This window comes from Pongo pygmaeus, chromosome 10 (assembly GCF_028885625.2).
Source record: "Pongo pygmaeus isolate AG05252 chromosome 10, NHGRI_mPonPyg2-v2.0_pri, whole genome shotgun sequence".
NCBI lineage: Eukaryota > Metazoa > Chordata > Mammalia > Primates > Hominidae > Pongo > Pongo pygmaeus.
In genome coordinates, this window is record NC_072383.2 from 24793210 (window position 1) to 24813313 (window position 20104).

At 33.8% G+C, this 20104-nt stretch overlaps 1 protein-coding gene and 1 long non-coding RNA gene across 18 annotated transcripts in view; one reads left to right on the plus strand and one right to left on the minus strand.

Annotated features, from left to right (window-relative positions):
* Positions 1-20104, minus strand: part of SOX5 (SRY-box transcription factor 5) — a 1038078-nt gene that overhangs the window by 231323 nt on the left and 786651 nt on the right. For all 17 annotated transcript variants that reach the window (XM_054445328.2, XM_054445330.2, XM_054445334.2 and 14 more), the window contains one exon: positions 989-1075. In XM_054445328.2, coding sequence (XP_054301303.1) covers positions 989-1075 — 87 coding nt within the window. The remainder of the gene's footprint in view (positions 1-988; positions 1076-20104) is intronic.
* LOC134740364 (uncharacterized) lies at positions 5596-14534 on the plus strand. Its single transcript, XR_010127776.1, has 3 exons — positions 5596-5641; positions 7175-7247; positions 14452-14534. It is a non-coding gene; the product is annotated as an uncharacterized LOC134740364 (long non-coding RNA).

Consider the following 20104-nt stretch of genomic DNA (forward strand, 5'->3'; position numbering starts at 1 on the left):
TTTAGATATCCAGAAGTTAATGTCATGTAGGCCAAACATTTAAGACCGATGCTTTGCCTTTCTCCAGGATACACTGATGGAGTAAAGCCTTAAGAGAGAAAATTGCTTCTCTCATTGGGAAAACACTTGCACAGACACACATACGCAAAAAAGTTATTTATACATATATTTCTACATCTATAATAATATAAATCTAGTGATGTCTTAAATGTATATTCAGCCTCTACCAAAAATGTACACAGTAATATATAACTAAATATTTTATACTGATGACTAAGTATCTTGACTTTCTCAAAATCCTACTGTAGAACTCAGAATCTTAAGTGTCCTACTAGCAACAAATAGAAAACCATAGACTGCCTACTGTGTTTTGAGAAAACATACTTTTAAATTAATTGAAAGGATAATTTGCTTTTATTTTATATGAAGAAATTAAATCTTCTCCCCTTGTTATTGGTAGGAGTTTATTACGATATGAATAGTTTTATAGAACTTTTCTTGGTTGGATGTAATTGCTGATTCAAATAAAACCAAAACAAATTGTTACCCTGACTGGTACAAAACAACCTTTTATTATGCTCTCCCCATTCGTCATTTCTGGTTTTAAATTTAGGTTCTATACACCCATATTTCTTATATATACATTGTACAAAATCTTATAAAATACAGTTTTTAACCTTGCTATAGGTACATTCTTACTTATAAAATAAACCATTTAATTTTTTTAAAATGATGAAAATCAGAGCCTGTTAGAGGTATAGTTGGGGTGATTCTGTTGAAAACATTTCATTTATTCCATAAGGCACAAAGAAAGAAAGAATATAAGAACCCTGCTATATCCTCCTTCAAGATAGAAAGAAGAAACCCCAAACATAGAGAATGCAAGAAGCAGAAGAGGTGAGGGCAGAAATACTTTATCACCATTACTATTTCTGAATATCAACTTCATTTTGCTACATTTTGGATAAAAATAATCACACCGTATTACCTTTTATTTCGCCAAAGTTTCCCGATCCCATTGCAAGAAGCTTGTCTTTCCAGTCCTTTGAGAGTAGTTTTTCAATACTGGGGGTTTCTAAGTAAAGAAAAAAAGAAGTAAGCAAATCAACATGACTCTCCTTACAATGGAGCTCATTAAAAGTCTATCTGCTAAAAATAAGGCCATCCCTATCCCAGCCCCACTTCATAATGGCTTCATCAAAAAACTGATAACAGGGGTGGAAAAAAAGAATGTGTTTTGTCACCTGCTGTTTCAAAATCATTAGCTTTTTCCTCTTGCGGAACAAAGCCATACTAATTCTTTATGACAATGGGTACACATAAACCTTGCGGTTCATTGTTTTTCAATTTGGTGAACAAATTCTTGCTATAATGGATGCTTGTCAATTTCAGGGTGTTACTCTGCAGTCAAAAAATAATTATGTTGATAAAATGCAGAGTAAAAAAAGGCAAAGAATTAGCTCTTAAATCTGCTACATGTAATTATATCCCTCTGTGTGTTTACAATTACATCCACTTTATAATATGTGTTTAACAACGTGTGGCGGTAAGCACACTGTCGTAAGATTTGCCAGTACCGCGAACATAAAAAAAAAAAAAAAAAAAAAAAGTTGGTATAAAAGAAGCTTTAAAAAGATTGGAAAATCTAGAGAAGTGAGGAATGCTGCCTATAATGGAAACCTATTATTTGCTTATTTCAGATTTGTATCACACTTTTAAAATGCCCTGTATTCGGACAGGGCACACACATTTTAGAAAGCAAGGTGCTGCTTTAGTCTGGTATTTGTTTCTACATATAACATAGTTTTTGACCTTTCCTTTTGTGTTGAACTTTAATGTATAAGTAAATATAAGTGCCAATAAAAACTCCCAAACATTAAACTCAGTTTCAAACAATATAATTGTATATTCTTGTCAGCACTTAGATGGATACACAATTACAATGGCTTTCAATCCCGCGATTAGCGCAGCATTCACTTAGAAAATGGAATGTACTAAAAGATAAGTGTCCCAGTATGCTCCATCTAAATAACAATACCCACACTTATTATACAGACCTAAGACATACACTGCCATTCTCCACATTGGTGTTTATGTGTATTTGTGTTTGTTCAGGCATTTGTTTACCCCCTACTAGGAGCATAAAGGGGGTACATGTTAACTTATCAAAGGGACTGTCTGGCCTAGAGACCGTAATATTATTAGAAACTGGTTAATTTTCCCCACAGTAAAATGCATTTTAGAGAGTTTTCATCATCATGTTTAGTTAATGCTGTCTACTTTTTCCAGGGCCCCATCTAATTACAGCGATCAGCTAGCAGAGTCAAAAAGCCTGTGTGGAGTTTTCAACAAAGCAGAGGTGCAATTTTCCTTGGGGAAAAAAAATAACAATATGGAACACTTCCGTCTCACATGTCAGAAACTTGTGGAAAATAAAATGGTGAAAGTCTCTGAATGATTATTCTTTTACATAGTCTATATGTATACATATATACATATATGCAAATATGTATATGCACTTACAACAACTTAATAAATGCACATTTACCTACAGAATGAATTTGAAATGAATGAATGCAGTTGAAATGAATGAATGAAAAATGGATTTTTTCCTTCGGAACAAAATACATAGCTTTATTTTTCACATTTAAGGAACTAATACTGACAAATTTACTTTTAATTTTTCTTAAAATATCCCAATTTCTATATGGTATTGTTTCAGAATATTAACAGCAACTCTAGGAGTCATAAAACAGAGTAAACATCTTCATATTATAACCAGTATTTCTCTTCATTGAGGCTTTAAACGTAACTTTGAAATACTTCCGCAAGGACTTCCAACATTTCCACATTCCCAGTAAACAGTTTGAGAGTAAAATTATTTCTTAAACCTTATCAGAGTAGGTCAAACAAACACCACTGTTTCTTTTTTCCAGCACTCTACAAAAATTCTTGAGTAGCATGTAAACAGGGCACAGCCAATACGGTATTTGCAATAGAGTACTGTCAGTCATTAACAGCTAACAAACCTTTGCAAAGCAGGAATGCAGCAATAGAAATCCATTGTGCACTAACAATAGGCCCCTGAACCTCCAGGCACCAAAAGCAGACCATTTTACTTTTAAGGTTATTGTCTGCAAAGTCCATGACAAAGCTTTTCCCCTGCAGCTAGACAAAATATTCACTGTAGTGTGCTCATAAAGAAACAGAAGTCTTCTGTCTAAGTTGCAGAGTTAAAGAAACAGCAGCCAGATTTCTGAAACCTGCAGAACATTCCTGGCCTCTTTATTAACTAGCATAAAGATATAAGGCTGGTAAACAGAGCCAGTTTGTTCAAGTACTTGACTTTTAAGCACACACTACAAAAAAAAAAAACAAAAAAAAAAAAAAAAAAAGAATAACTTCTTTAAGACTAAGTTATTTTGAAAATGTAAAATCAGAAACATATCTAACTCAGGGTTGTCCTGTCTGTGGATGAATAAAGACACTCATACTTACAACTTAGATGACGTATATACTTTAAATTCAGATTCAAATACATTTATTTAGCAGCCTATGTACCAGGAACTATGCTAGAGGTTTTTTATCTGTATTCTCTCATTTAATGATAATAACCACTGAAGACTTAGATTGTGTAACATCTATGTTACAGGTTTAAAGAGATGAAGCAGCACCAGCAAAAATAAAAAAGAGAATTGCTCTGAGGTTCCACAAAATGTAACGGGCAGAACTGAGGTCTTGAAGTAAGTTTTTTTTCTTTTTCCTACACATTCCTAACTCTCTTACCAACAACAAAACGATAATAATAGCTACTATTTAGAGGGCTAAGTGCTAAGCAAGGTACCAGGTCCTTTACATGTGATATCTCAGACTTCTCACAGTAATCTGCTGAATTAGATATTGGTACGTCTGTTTTACCATTTAAGAAACCAAAACTTAGGAAGTTATCATGACTTGCCCAATATGGAGCTAAATTCTACCTATTGGATCCCAAAATCTTTGTTCTTTGCAGCACATACATTGCTATGGTTTGAATGGGTCCCCCCAAAAGCATGTGTTGAAAATTTAACCCCTAATCCAAAAGCGTTGGGAGGTGAGGCCTAATGGAAGGTATTTAGGTCATAAGGGCTCCACCCACATGAATGGATTAAGGCTGATTATAGAAAGGCTTCAGGGTACAACTTCCGTCTGTCTCTCGTGTGTGCACTCTCTTATTCTTCTGCTTTCCACCATGGGATGACGCAGCAAGAAGGCCCTCACCAGATGCTAGCACCTTGAGGTTGGACTTCTCAGTCTCCAGAACTGTGAGAAATAAATTTATTTTCTTTATAAATCATTCAGTCTGTGTTATTCTGTTATGGCAACACAAAACTAACACACACACACACACACACACACACACACGCACTCTCCCTCATTTAATCTACAAAACAGTCCTGGATAGTAGGAAAAACGATTCTTACTAACTCCCTTGGATGGATGAAGTAAAAACTTGATAAATGTTCTAGGGTAACACATATGTATGAGCAGCAACTGTGGAATTAAAAGGTAGGCTTTTTTACAGTTCTTGTTTTCAGGGTGTGGTCCAATTATATGCCTTGCACTCTAGTATTCTGGATAATTTACTGACAACCTATAAGTATATAGCAGAGATATACAATGAAATTATTTTTACTTATATAGTAGAAGGAATATTGGGCTATAACTCAAACAACCTGGGTTCTCTCCAAGACAGTGACACTGGCTAGATTGGCCTGTGGGGGTGAGGAGGGAAGGGGATCATAAGACATCATTTCACCCACTTCACCCCTCTCTCTGAATTTCTGTAAAGCTAAGAGCTTCAAAAAAAATCCACATTCAATACTCTACTAACTGCTAGTTTCCACTGGTAGTTCTTGAAATAGCAGTGAGAAATAATCTCATAATAATGAGCACAATGAATGGACATATAGCAGTGATTACATTTCTCTGAAAATGGTAAAGATATGGTAGAAAATTCATGTTTCTACCATATGTAAAGGACCAAATGGCAGAAGCCCAATATTTACAATATACCTGTTTGTTAACGTGTGAATATGAGTAAAGTGAAATTTGACACAATTATGTAAGTGTAAGTGCTGCTTCACTGCTTATGGAGTGAATAGATAGTAATTATCTATTAAATATTTAATTTTCTAAAATAAGATTTTAAAAATGCACAAGCATAGAATCGTATTTTGTACTACGAATATGGTACGTGGGGTGCCTAGTTATTTGCAAATGTTCAAATTCTGAAGTTTCCTTTATTTTTTTTTAAATTTTTGTGGGTACCCAGTAGATGTACATATTTATGAGTTTCTTCTATTTTCATGTTAAGACGTGTCATGTTTTTCACTTAACTCTGAAAGATTCTCCCAAAAATTCCTCCTCCTGAGAGTTCATTCTCCCAAGTACTGGAATATCATGATTACCTTCAAAGTAAGATCTAGGGCTCCCTATATTAAAAATAAGTGTGAGTTAATAATCATTATTTGCATAGCATTTCCATTTACAGAATGCTGCCAGATACAATTTTGTCAGTGGCATATATAATTGTTATATCCATTTTGCAGATGAAGAAACTAAGGCTCAGAAAGATGCTTTGCCCAACATCAGCTCATCAGTAAGTAGAACAGATGGAATATAAAACCAGGTTCTCTTAATTTAAGGATCTGTCTCTTTAGGGGAAAGGTAAATGCTTATATTTTAAAAAAGAAAATAAAGTTAGGAAATAGGATGGATATAAGACAAATTAAAAATAAAATATACCCTTCATCATCAACACACTAATATTAAAGATGAGTCTAACTGGATCGCTATTGTTTCTTTCTGCCAACAGGACCCTTCTGATACATTTGCTTGCTTTTCCCTTCTCGCTCTTGCCTCTTTTGCTCACATATGCTTCCTCACATCAATGCCTATGGCAATCCCCACCAGTGAATGGCCCCCCCAACTGTGCCAGCCATTGTTACAACAGCATCCTGCCTCTTTAGGGCCTGTTCATTCCCTGTAACTCTCACTCCTTTTTCCCTTTAGTGCCAAACACTCTTAAGACCGACCCCCTCATCTGGAACAATGAGACCTAGAGCCTCATGCCAACATATTGTAATTCTCCAACAAGCTGCCAGTGCCAAGAATTAAACCACATTCACTCCAGTGCAGTAGCTTTACACACAAGCTCAGGTATTTGCTTTGTGTTTATGTAGGTTTTTTTCCTTAATCTCCCTTCAGCTGCTGTGGCAGAGCTCATTGAAAAATCGAACAAACAAAAAGTACGTTATGTATGATATTTGACTTTTAAACAAAGTCGCAGGAGTTAGGTTATACCAAACCTATCACTGTTTATACTTTAATTTTGTAGCTTAAACTAAGCTGTGCTATTCTTGACATGTGATAGTGTACACATTGAGGAATGCAAGTTGTCTTCTGGAAGTAACTAGATTTCAAAATATACCAATATCTCCTTCAAAGTAAGAAAGCAAAAGCATATGTAGACTATTCATGCCATAAAATAAGAATTACAGAGCTGAAAAGGTCTTTATACATCATTTAGATAAGCACTTCACAAAAGCAATTGAGGAAAACACATATCTGACATAAATGGAACATAAATGGTTTGGCTACGTAAAACTAAAACAACATATGCATTCAATTGTCATGCAAATCTAATTAACACTAAACAAATTTATATTTCCTCTCTACAAGATTTAGATCATTTTATGTACTAACAGACTGGCAATTTTTAAGCTAGTTACAGATTATATAGTATTTTTAAAATATTTGACCAAGGAAATTAGTGTTGGGAGATGACTGTGTGTATGGCTCAATACAATTTGGGTAATAACTGGTTTAGACCAAACTTTTCATTTTACAGACTAAAAAAGTACCAATTAGAGATGCTAAATAACTTGCCTAATATCACAAACCTATATAAAAGCAGAACTTGCAGTCCAATTTCCAGTTCAGTGTTCTTAACAGTATATCACATACTACCACAAAGTTTTTTACGTAGATGGCCAAACTCTTGAAAAATGAAATTGTAGTTCTATTTTATTCACTTTGTCTAGCTTAAATTAGTAATTATTTGATAGGTGGTACTGGTGGCTAATCTGTTTTAAAACTAAGTATTATTAACTCGATAATCTGTTTAAATTAGGTACCGTTAACTCGATGTTCCACTCTTGGAAGCTTTCATCTGGTAGCCCCATGAAACTGAAGAATAAATACAAGTTAGTGCATTTATTTAACCAAATTTATTTTTCTTCAAAAGGCTAATTACAATTTAATATGTTGCTATTTATTAAGTTACTTATAATAAAATTATTTTTGAGGGGAAAATTGAGCTAAATCTGGAAATCATATATCAGTAAGAGTTCAATTCATGTTGACAATAGCTGCATATCTGCACAATATTAGGGAGCAAATATTAAACAGCACAGTGTAAGTAATATTGACTTTTACGTATCTGGAAAGCTATTTGTACACTAAAAACCAGAAGGCCCCTTAACAGTCCCCTTAGTCAAGTATTACAGCTAGTCTGCCACTGGACATACCAAGTTCTTCTAGGAAATATCAAAAAATAACCTGGGAACAGTGGTGGGCCTACAGTCCCAGCTACTCAGGAGGCTGAGGTGAGAATATTGCTTCAGACCAAGAGCTTGAAGCTGTAGCACACTTTGTTTGCACCTGTGAATAGCCACCACACTCCTGCCTGGGCAACATAGGAAGATTCTCCACCTCTAAAAAATTAGTAATATAACACATACCACAACAAACAATGGAAACACACAAGAAATTCCATAGCATTAAGACTTAGATAAGCTTTATTTTTATATGTGATTGTCCTGAAGTGAATTAAACACCGGAAATACTTTACGTTTAGTATTGCCAAAATACTTGTTTGTTTTCACTTGAAAGTTAACGAGAGCTTGTTAATACAAAAAAACACAATGTCTTTGGCTGACTCAAGTTTTACAATTTTTAATGTGGAGTTTTTAGAAAAATGTAAATGTAATGTAATACTTAAATCATTAGTCATAGGCTTAAATTTTCTTGTTGCATCAGCTGAACCTGCTCAAATATAATTGGTGTTATATCACATTTTAGAAGAATATCTTTTATCACATGATTATGCCATAATCAATATGGTATCATTACTACATATCAATAACCTTAGGTTTACTCCTCACAAGACATATTTTTTACACAAAAATCTCCACTAAAAGATAGGCATTATTCATATGTGATAGAATAATGATTGTTTCATCCACTCTATCACTTACAAAGTAACTGCATTTTCTTACATAGACTACAACTCTTTGTTTTGTTCTTATTTCAAATATTAAATCCCAGCATTTCAACAAGAAATTGAAGAGCTAGTCCTCATGCACAAAATCTCCTTTATGTTTTACTACTGAATATTTACAATGATAATGTAGTGTCACATATAACCTGACTTCGTCACTTATTAAGTTTTGTGCCCTTTGGCAAGTAATGTAACCTCTCTATGCTTCCATTCACTTACCTGCAAAAGAGGCTAATAACTGCACTTACTTCACATGCTTGTTGCGAGAAGGAAATGAGATAATTTATGTAATGCCGTTAAAACAGTGCCAGGCACATAGTGACACCCAAAAGTGTTGACTAACATTACAACTACAACTTACTATAAAACAACCTAGGAAAATAATTTCAAAAAATCAAGTAAAATATGCTTCACCTTGCCTGTCATGAAAACTACCGCAAAATCAAAAGTTTCATCAAAGAGTAATAGGTCTACTTGTACCCATTTTTATGATAATAACAACCTACTATTAACGTATTTGGTTATCTACCATTCCTATGACTTCTTCAGTTTGATCTTATCAATAAAGATGATAAAGGAATGTAGTAAGTATGAAGGACTGGGGAGGTACCACTTCTATTAAGTTAATGTATAAAATGCCCATAAACGGCACAAATACAATTAATTTTTGCCTTTTTTTTTCTTTTTTTCACAGTTGTCTTTCTAACTTCCCAAAGGTTCTATTAGGTCCTCAACAATATCTAAAGCTTTTAAGCCAGTGCTGTTGACAAGTGAAAGAGAACAACAAATAGCTTTGTACTGCTCTTTTCCCAGGGTCATTCAACCAATGGTAATAGTTATTATTTTTATATATTAGCACTGAGCCCTGTCCTCTATCATGGCTAACTCACCCAACCCTCCTGACAGCAAAAACATTTTAACTTTTAATAAAAATGGGAGAGTGCAGCACTCTTGTGTAAGGCTCTTTCAGTAAAGTGCACAGCTAATGAATATCATCCATTTGGATTCAAATAATTTATGATGTCAGCAGAGTGTGGGTGGGGAGATGTGAATCAAATTCTAGCTATTAGTTACAATGAGAAGGGTGAATGTGGAGAATAGGAGGGTTACTAAGGTGAGAGGAGTAGAATGAAAAAGCAAAAGCAACTTAATAAAATATTGAGAGGAAAAATATTTATGATGTATCCATAACAGTCCACTTATAAAAATTAAAATATTTCCAACAAAAGATTTTCATGACTATTTTTGTTGTCCATCCATCAAATAACCAACTTTCTTACAGACCAATTGTAATAACTCTGTTATTTTCCATATATTCCATCTGAAATAGTATTTTCTCAACTGTGTACATGTGAGATAGAACAAAATAATAGAAAAGAATACTGTAAGAACTATAAGCTATATATTACGTCATAAAGTATATGAGAATCAGGCATTTAAAAGCATAGTTAAATTCACAAGGCAAATTTATAAACAAACTGAGGAAAAACTTAAGATATCTTAAACATATTGCAGCTTAGTAAAGATGAGAGTGCATAGTTCTGAGCAACTTATATATGCCTACTGATATATTTAAGAAAAAAACTACCTAAATATGTATTTGAATTATAAAGGAAGCAATTATCCTACTGTAAAAAGTGAATTCACATAATCACTTTGTGTAATTGGATGTCTAGGCCATGTTGAAAACAAAAATTAATATTTGCAGAATTTTGTTATTGTTATTCAAAATTGTTAAAGTGGGTGGTAGAGATAAAGAAGATGCAAGACGTATAGAAATAGAAAACCATTTAACATACATTAGAATAAGAATTTCAATACTTAAAAAATATGACAGAATGTTTTACCACTGGAAGTGAGAATTAAAGCACATACAGCCTGATAAAGCACTACACATCCTGAATCTTCTCCATCACAACATATGTGAAAACAAATCACAATCTCAGCCTGACAGATGCCTGAGAAGATACGAACAATAAAAGCTGACATGATTCATATGATAAATCAAAGATTGTGATATGCAGGTAGTTGACTAGTTGAGCTGAAAAGCTAGTTGAATTATATTCAAGTTATATTTTTATGTTCTAATATACAGAATCAGATTTTAAAATTAAAAAAACCCTCTGATTTGCTTAAAATTATATATTAAAATTTGTATATACATACATATCTTTCTCAACCAAAGTAGTCCATCTGCCTTAACAACTTGTTTATTATTTGGTCTCTTACAACCTTTCATGAATTTCACATTTTTGTCATTTTCAGAGCAATTTTAGGTAAGAAAATACAATAGCTTTATTTGCAAAAGGGCGTTTAACGTTCACAAACTTCGATACAATCTAATCAACAAGGAAACCTGCAGTCCTGTGTTAGCTATGATGTTGCTGTGAAGTCAAAAGTGTAAAACAGCCAAAAGAAAAAAAAAAAGAGTTTTCCTTGGAAGTATTTTCATATTAGAGGGAATAAGTGAAATAAGTTAAAAAAGAAGCAAACAAACAGCAACAATAAATAACTAAAGGAAGCCTGGATACACAGAAAAAGAGAAAAGCAGAGTGTGGAGTTTTACTTTTCCTGTATCACCAGAGACTTCCCATTCTTAATGATAAAGGCAGTGGGTATAAAATTAGTTATGTATAATCTTTTGAAATATTTATTTAATTTCTGAACTTTATGAAAAGTATTATCTTTGCTTTTAATGGCATAAAGTACCATTAGAACTATTAGACTACTTTCAAAAATTAAAATACACTTTATTTATGGATACTGCCATCTTCTTTATTTTGCACAGTTCACACAAACATGCATGCTCGCATACACAAGACACAAAGGATCAAGAGGCATCATATCCTATTTGTGTATTCATTCATTTATCTGACAGTAATTGGGTAAGCCCCTACTATGGCACTGTGATGAGAACAAAGACATGGCCTCTGTACCTTAGGAAACTCACCATCTCCTGAGGAAGATACACCAATTGTGACCATCACTAAAACCATTTATTCAAATTGCTATAGTGTCACTGAGTTGTTTTCCAAATGTTTCATTTATTGAGGCAAAATTAGAGCTAATGACGCCTTACTTGAATTATTAAATTAGTGAATAGTAAATAAATGTGCAGACAGACTTTTCTAAATGCTACTATAGCAGTATTCCCATAAAGTAAAAGTTCTAAAGTAATCTTCTGGTCATCAGTTAAACCTGCTATAAAAATTTCTACTGAGCAACCAAAAATGGGAGCAATTTCTCATCTTGTCTATAATGAGGAAAATAATTGAATCACATAAGCAATATAAAGTTAAATTTAAACTATATGGATAAGAATAGTAGAATCAATTAGTTCAACATACAGTATATACTACATATTTTTCCAGCCATGAAGGATAATATCAAGAGCATAATAGAATCGAACCCTATCCACCTAAAGGTCAAAATCACAGGAGGCTTTCTTAAAATGCAAAATTCCAGGGCCATCAGAGAGTATGGTTCATTATATTTTGTTTGAATCCCAGGAATCTGAACTTTTCTAAGACCTGAGGTAATTCCTTGATGAAAACACTGACTTGGGTTATTAAAATATGGATAAAAGCATCATAACAAAATATTCAAAATTTTGAATTAAAATGACTAAGATGTGAAAGAGTAAAATCTACTGAATTCTTCTTAGAAAGTTACAAGAATTTTACTAACACCACGCTATCATGAGTAATAATTAAATATTATCAACAAAAAATCCAAATATATTCCAATACTTTGCTGTTTTACAACTCCATGAAATGTAACATTTTTTAATGCAAGAAAAAAGTCAAAGTAAAATGCAGTAAAAACTACTAAGGGGATAATACTATATATAATTTATCTATTATATAAGGGAAAATGAAGAAAATTATTTACTGATGTATTTTGATCAAAGATTTTGCACAGCTCTTAAATAAGGGTTTATGAATCATGTGACCACATATTAGAAACACTCTTGTAATCCCAGCACTTTGGGAAGCCAAGGCGAGAGACTCTCTTGAGCCCAGAAGTTAATAGCCTGGGTAAAATTGTGAGACTTTGTCTCTATCAAAACCAAAACTAGCCGGGCACGGTTGTGAGTGCCTGTAGTCTTTGCCACTTGGGAGGCTGAGGTGAGAGGATCCTTTGAGCCTGGGAGGTAGAGGCTGCAGTGAGCCATGATTGTGCCACTGCACTCCAACCTGGGCAAGAATGGACCTTGTCTCAAAAAAACAGAAACACACACACACATACACACACACACACACACATATATATATATTCATCAACATAATGCACTATACACATAAGAGGCATACATATGTTTATGTAAGTTGCAAACAGAAAAGAGAAACTCCTGAGGTGTCAGCCAAACGACCAGAACATCATCTCTGAATTGTTGAGAACTGAGGTGAAGCAGCCTCAGAGAATCACGTTACAAGTAATTTGATGAATCGGAGAAGAACAAATGAGATAAAGTCCTCTTTATTCAGAAAACTCCCTGTGTGAACTATTTAAGGGAATGGCAGGACCAGAAATTACAAATCCTGGAAAGGGTGGTATGGTGGAAAATAAAATAGTCTATATACCTTGAATATAACTAACAGGGATTTCTACAGGACAACAACATTTTGAATGGTTATTCTTTCTATATTCTTAAAAACATCAGTGAGTAATATCCATAAAATCATGTCTCATATCTAGTAACTGAGAGGAAAACATGATATATAAATATTCAACAGGATAATGAAATATGGGGAAGGCAAGAGAAAGAGTATTGTTGAATATTCTTTCTCCTGCACTGATCTTTTCAGAAGTAAATGTTGAACATCTTCACTCTTATATATATATATAATAAATGATAAAGATACAGATCTGTAGATATATATCACTTAAATCTTTCTCTTTCACACACATGTGTATTTAGTTAGTTACTGTATGATATTTACATATAATTTGAACTCAACCCCTCCTTACGAATGTATCTGAGGAAAAATAGCAGGTGGGGGTAGGGAGGGCTCCAAGGATGCTCACCATACTATGCCATGGATTCCATGCTTTCCTAATGAGTCAACCATTTAAAAGAATGACATTTTCAAAGGTAGAAAAATGCTTATTTACAACAGTCTAGGGGTTTTCGTGAAGTGCAATGAAACATAAGCAGTTAAAAAATTAAGGTATAGATCAGTATTTCATCTCAAAGGGATGGATGGGTCCAATAAAATAAGAGACCACCCAGTTTTCTGACCTAGGGGTCAGAGAGCAACCTTTTACAAACTTGGAAATGGTCTTTTTTAAAGCCATGAAGGTCTGTGTTCCACATGTCAGAAACTCAGAGGTGTTTATACTGCTGGGAATCTTCTCTAAGGTATAAAAAAACACCCAAGAACCTGCTATGGCAGTTTTGCCTCAGCCCAACAGGGTCTCTTTTACAGAACAATTACATCTCTCACCCAAAATGAACACCAGGATGAATATGAAAGTTTCAAAAAAACTTCACTGGCCTCAACTAATTGGAAAAATTCTCCCAATTCTTCAAAGGAGATGATTTAAATGAAACATTGCTAGTAATTAGGATAAATTAGGAACATATATTTGAATCACTCCTATAAATTAAAGTGTTCCAATAATAAGAGTTGAGATCATCAATTAAATTACAAGCATTCCAACTTGAAATTCCAACTACAGTAGCTGCTCATAATCTAGTTGCAATTTTTTTTTTACAAGGCAAATATTTTCACGTAAGAAATCTGGGAAGTGAAACAGGTAAGTCATTGCAATAAATTTGTAATCATTAAAATTGATCTTTATTGCTTGACAGAGTTCAACACTGAAAGCTGTATTATCTACTTAAAACATACATTTATGAGATTAAAAATAAAGTGTTTCATTTCTAAAAAAAGAAACAAAAACGCTATTGTTCCCTGGTAGCTACCAAAGAACAAAAGACAAATTACTTCGTATAATGAGGGTATTAAATTCTTCATAAGAAAATTTCCAAAATGTTTAAATTACATTAGATACATAATCTAACAAGTTTTCCTATCATACAGTAGGTATCAATGTATTATTTTAGTCCATAATTCTAGACATAAAACTGGGTTACTTATTTTTCTCTCTTTTTTTTTCCTTAGCAAATTGTTCAGCTTATAGAGTAGCACCCTCAGAAATTATGAAGCAGCAAAGCCAAATCTCCAAACATGTGAAGAGTTCTGTGCCAGATGAAGGTGTTTAAAAACTGAACCTAGCACCTTTAAAAAGTACCTGATTTGAGCTTAATCGAATCTCTTGTTTCCATACATATTTTGGCCTTTCTGTTGTTGATGTGACATATAAAGTACTTAAAAAATAATGATCAGTGAAGTTTCACAGCATGGAAGGAAAAAAAAATAAGAGGGGAAAAAGTTTATTTCACACTATTTGAATTACCTGTAGGTAGTTCTCTATGGGGCTACTACCAAATCCTTTAAGCCCACCAGCTCTTACCTACATTAAATTAATGAGGCATCTCAAGCATTCATTCTCCACCGGCAGCTCTAGGCTCTCCAGTTGGACACCTACAATTTACTAAATTACAAACAGTGACCTAAGGGAGACATCTGTTTGTTATATACAATATTGTAATATAAAATAAACTAGAAGAATATTTGAGAGATTAAGATGTTAAGATATATGTTGAATTGTATCTTCTGGGGTTAATAGGGGCCAGTCTACAACTCTGTGATCTTCTCTTTGCCAATACAAATTCCTATTTTCCCATCAGGAAGTAAAGGTCTCTGAAGATCAACATTATGAAATACAATACTTATGAACAATCCAATACTAAGAGGTCTCTATTATACCATGATACTCACTACCTCCATACAATACTTTTATTAAGCCTAAATACATTAAGCTTGATTATAATCAATTTTTTATAATACCACCTTCTTACTAATGCTCATAACACTTGGCTCCCAGGGATGTACTTATAATGAGATGGCCGGGTGTATTTTCCATTAAAGGCCTCTGTTGGAGTTTCTATAGTGCTTTTTTTCATATATTTCAAGTTAAATGCTCCATTTTTTTTTTTTTTGCCTCACAATAACCAGTCACTTTTCAATGATTAATTTTCTATCAAAAACCAGTTTGCTTCATTTTCCTTTGTCCTGTCATGTTTTCAGAACCACCTCTTTCTTTTTCCCCTATCCATGGCAGAAACTCACCTCTTCCCTCCCACCAGACCACCACTTTCTAGCCCCCAAATTGTTTCTAATGATGTATAGTCAAAGATATTTAGGCACACCCCCCTTACCCCACCCACCCAAAGCAGGGGACTACTACTCAATTAACAAAAAGAAAACCCTGAATTATCAAGGCCATAACTGAGCCAAAAAAGACTGTAGCCATTTATTTTATATGACCCCAGCAATTTCTTGATTGAATTGCAACCCTGCATTAAATCAAACACTGTGTGTGTGATTTCATAAATGCTGGGTGTGTAAGGTGGAATCAAGGAGGGGAGAGAGCGATAAAAAAATTATTTTAAAAATCTCAGAAAAAAATTCTTTTTTCAGATTTTTTTTTCAACATACTCTTTACTTTGTTATGGAACTTATACGCATTTTGTGAAATTCTCTGAACGGTATTCCTAGGCATGTTTAAACAACAGAAATAATGGAAGCATAATTGATTGCAGCTGGGAACTGTCATCCTATCAGTAAGCAGCACCTAACTGACAAATACTACAAGCTTGTTAAAGATTCCTTTATGAACTGGGCACTGTAAGAAGACTGGACATTCTTTATCCCATGTAGTTAAATCAAAATCTTCACCGACTTATTTCTCAAATGTTACTAGACCACAAACAGTAAGTGGTTAGTTTGTTGGCCTCTATTCAGTTGGTTTGGGGAGAGAAGGTGGGGTGCTTGTTTTATAAAGCTAAATACATAACAGGTTTATAAACATGCTATATCTTTCTGTCACAGTGGAGATACTCAATGAAAACAGTCTTCTCAGTACATGAACCTTCATAGGAGAAAGGAGAAAAAGTAAAATCTCTTACTCAGAAATCCATTTTTTTGTGAATCAGATTACTATAAATTTCTTCATACATAACGTATTCCAATCAGGGACTACCAAGCTTCAATTCTTATCTAGAAGCAGCTTTTATATCAATTTTTAAGTTTACTTAACACAGACTTTCCCAAAAATGGAGCAAAAAAAAAAAAAAGAAAGAAAAACTAATAACTCCACATTAAATTACTAAGAGAAAAGCTACAGTAAGTCCCTTTTCCTATTTTCTTATATTTGTGTAGCTGTTAGACATTTTGCAAAGGAGGGGAGTACCAGCCAGCCTTTCACAACAAAAGACCTACTGTCACTGAGCCAGTCCCAGACATGGTGGAAACCAGCCCACAGGAAAAGGCCTGGCTCCAATGTTAGGCCCCGGCCGAGTACAGTCACTATATTCACTCAAATTGGCAACAGGTCTCAGTGTTCCTGGCTTTGAGCTGTGAACAAGGGTCGGGATTGAATAACCAATTATACAACCGCTGACTGAGTTTATCCAAGGTTTGCAAACTGCTATAATAGCCCAGTATTCAACCAACTGTTTTATCCTTTTCCAGATATAGTGTCATATCTCCCCTTGTGCTCCATTTACATGTCACTTTATTACATACATCCATTAAAAAGGTTAATACAGTGTCACACTCAATGCCTAAATGTTGCCTTACAGGAGTTCTGCTTCTCTCGGGGCATTTCATATAGACACCTTTCTCTGTCTTTCACTTTCTCTCTGCAAGTTAAACCAAGTTTCTGTCAAGACTACGAAACAGTGCATGAAAGACCAGTAGCCAAATGTCAACAGTTTCAAAAATATTCCTTATACAAATAGGCTGCTTTAACCCACCTTGGTATATAAAAAATGTGAAAACTCTGAAGTTTGGCAGTTCAGACTAGCACCCAAATTTGAGGTGCTCGTATAAATTCATAGAAATATGTGCCTTCCTCCTCTGCCAAAATGGACGTCTCTCTCAAAGTTCAAGAAGACATGAAATTTCTCCCAGCATATTTGCATGCCTGCTTTTATACTAAGTGGTTATGATGGAATTAAAAAAATAAATTTTCAAGTGCTTTTCCTAAATATCTACAAATGTGAAATTCTTGAATGAGCACCTTCCAATTCAATAAAGCATAAGGGAAATGGTAGAAATATCAGGTAGCTGTGACGACGTTGGCAATTTTTTGATGTCTTCGTCTTTGGCCCTTTATTTTCATTCCATGCTTTGTGTTAACAGGTGTTTTACACATAACTTATCTTCTCCACTGACGGTATTTATCTTTAAAATCAATAACACAGATTCCTTTTAGAAACATGATATCCAATGGATTATATGAAAAGTACACCAACATTAAATAACAAAGCTGGCTAAAATTGAGAATGAGCAACATTATGGAAAATCACTTACATCTTCTGTAAATATTTGAAATACGTGTAGGTCTTTTGTTTATCTGTAATTAAAATAAAAGAAAAAGTTCTCTCAAATGCGCAATGAAAACCTTTTATATAGCAGCTACTAATTGAGAGCTAAATGATAATTAACCTTTAAGTGCTTTACATATATTAATTTTAATTCTTACAAAATGCTATTTGTAGTTCTGAAGAACAAGAACTTTATAGCTAGCCTTCCTCTTTCATTTACAAGCTCTGACATCTGGTTTACTCATCCATACAATTAGTACATACCTAATATACCTAACATATAGGGCTATTTAAGGTATTAAATGACTTTCTCTAAGTGAGGTACCTCAATATACTAAATACGTTTAGGCGTTTGTCACCATCAACACCATTGTCATCAGCATCATGACCATATTAAAAAGTAATTTATTGACCAAGTAATCAAATCTCAAGCAGCTCAGTGAGTGGCAGGGCACATAACAACCTTTTGCTTTTTCAAGCAAATTGGTATCTGCAAGCATTTCCTTACTAATAATATCAGTCTTCATTTACTGAGCATCTACTATGCTTAGTTATTTGCAATGCCAAAGTGTAGGAGAAACATTATTCTAATAAAGGAGTCAAATCTTATTTCTGCAACTCTTGAGTTTGAAATAAATACTTAACATTCTGAATTCCATCATCTTTTAAATCATTGTTAATTCTAGCTAAGTTTTAAGCATGACTATTTTTGTTATTTTATATATATATATATGAATATATAAAATAATAAATACTTCTATTCCTTGGCCCTTATCTGTGACTAAATAATTTGTTCACCAAATCCAGTGGTGGTAGAGTTGGCAAAATACAATCTATTCTGAAAAACCAAACTGTAAAACTGTAAATATAAAACCCCTGTGCAGCCTTCTCATTGTTATCAGGGCTTTCTTTCTTTCTTTATTGATTTATTTATTGAGACAGAGTCTCACTCTGTCACCCAGGCTGGAGTGCAGTGGCACAATCTCGGCTCGCTGCAACTTCCGCCTCCCAGGCTCAAGGGAATCTCCTGCCTCAGCCTTCCGAGTAGCTAGGACTACAGCACATGCCACCACACCTGACTAATTTTTGTATTTTTAGTAGAGACAGGGTTTTACCTGTCAGGCTGGTCTCGAACTCCTGACCTCAAGTGATCCGCCCGCCTCAGCCTCCCAAAGTACTGGAATTACAGGCGTGAGCCACTGTGCCTGGCCCACCAGGGCATTTATTAACTTAAAATTTGTTGCTGATCTTTTAAAAAGGAAAAAAAAATATTGAGTTTTACATATTTGCAGATTTTGGAGATACAAAGATGCCAGTCAAAAAAAAAACAACATAAAACCTAAAATGCAATGCAAAGTATTAAAATGTTAATGAAAATCAAGTGTACTAAGGTTGACATTTGCAGGTTGCTCAATAAATCAGTTTCATTACTTTATCAAAGGTATAATAGTAGAGGGAGAGGAAAACTTCAGAGTCAGTCAAAACCAGGTTTGAATTTTGGTTCTGTTCTTTATTGACAAGCAGATGCAGGCAAGGTATTTAGACTAGGGTCTGTCTTCGCTCATTTTAAAAAGTAAAATTATGATACCCACTCTCCTTACAGAGAGAAAAAGGAAGACAAAAAGAGAGACAGAGACAAAAATGGTGTCTACACATTAAGTGCTTAATAGGGGATAGCTGCTATCATCTTTATCAATATCATTATGTTACCTTTTACTGCCGTTATAAACATACCTATAGAAACATTACTCTAGAACAAATAACCGAAATAATTATTTATGGGTTTAAATATGTTTTCTAAAACAAACCGATGTTTTGATCTGGGCCCCATTACTAGAAAATGATAGGGAAATAAAGAATAAAAGCTAAGAAAAATAAACCCGATTCTTTTACATATTTTGGTTATAATTGTAAGTGGCACTAGCCAGAATATTTATCTAATAAGTTTCATTCAAATTTCAGAATGATATAAAAGACTGCCATTGAAAAATAATATTTTTATTTTTCTTCCTTTGCACCCAAAATTCTAACTTCAATGATATTCTACTGAGTCAAATTTTTTGTACTAAATTTTAAGAAGTTACTTAAAATAGATGTATAAAATAGCAATAATTGATTCAATTATAAAGTTATAGTAAATGGTTAATTTTTTGACTATGCTTATAATTATACTCCAACAGTATCAGCATAGCAAAGAGAGAAAGTAAAGGCAAATGAGGAATTCTTCACATTCTATCACCCTAAGCAAAAGAGCAATTCTGCACTGAGAATCCTCTATTTTTACACTGCCTCATTCTTGTAGTCATTTTCTCTGAAGAAAA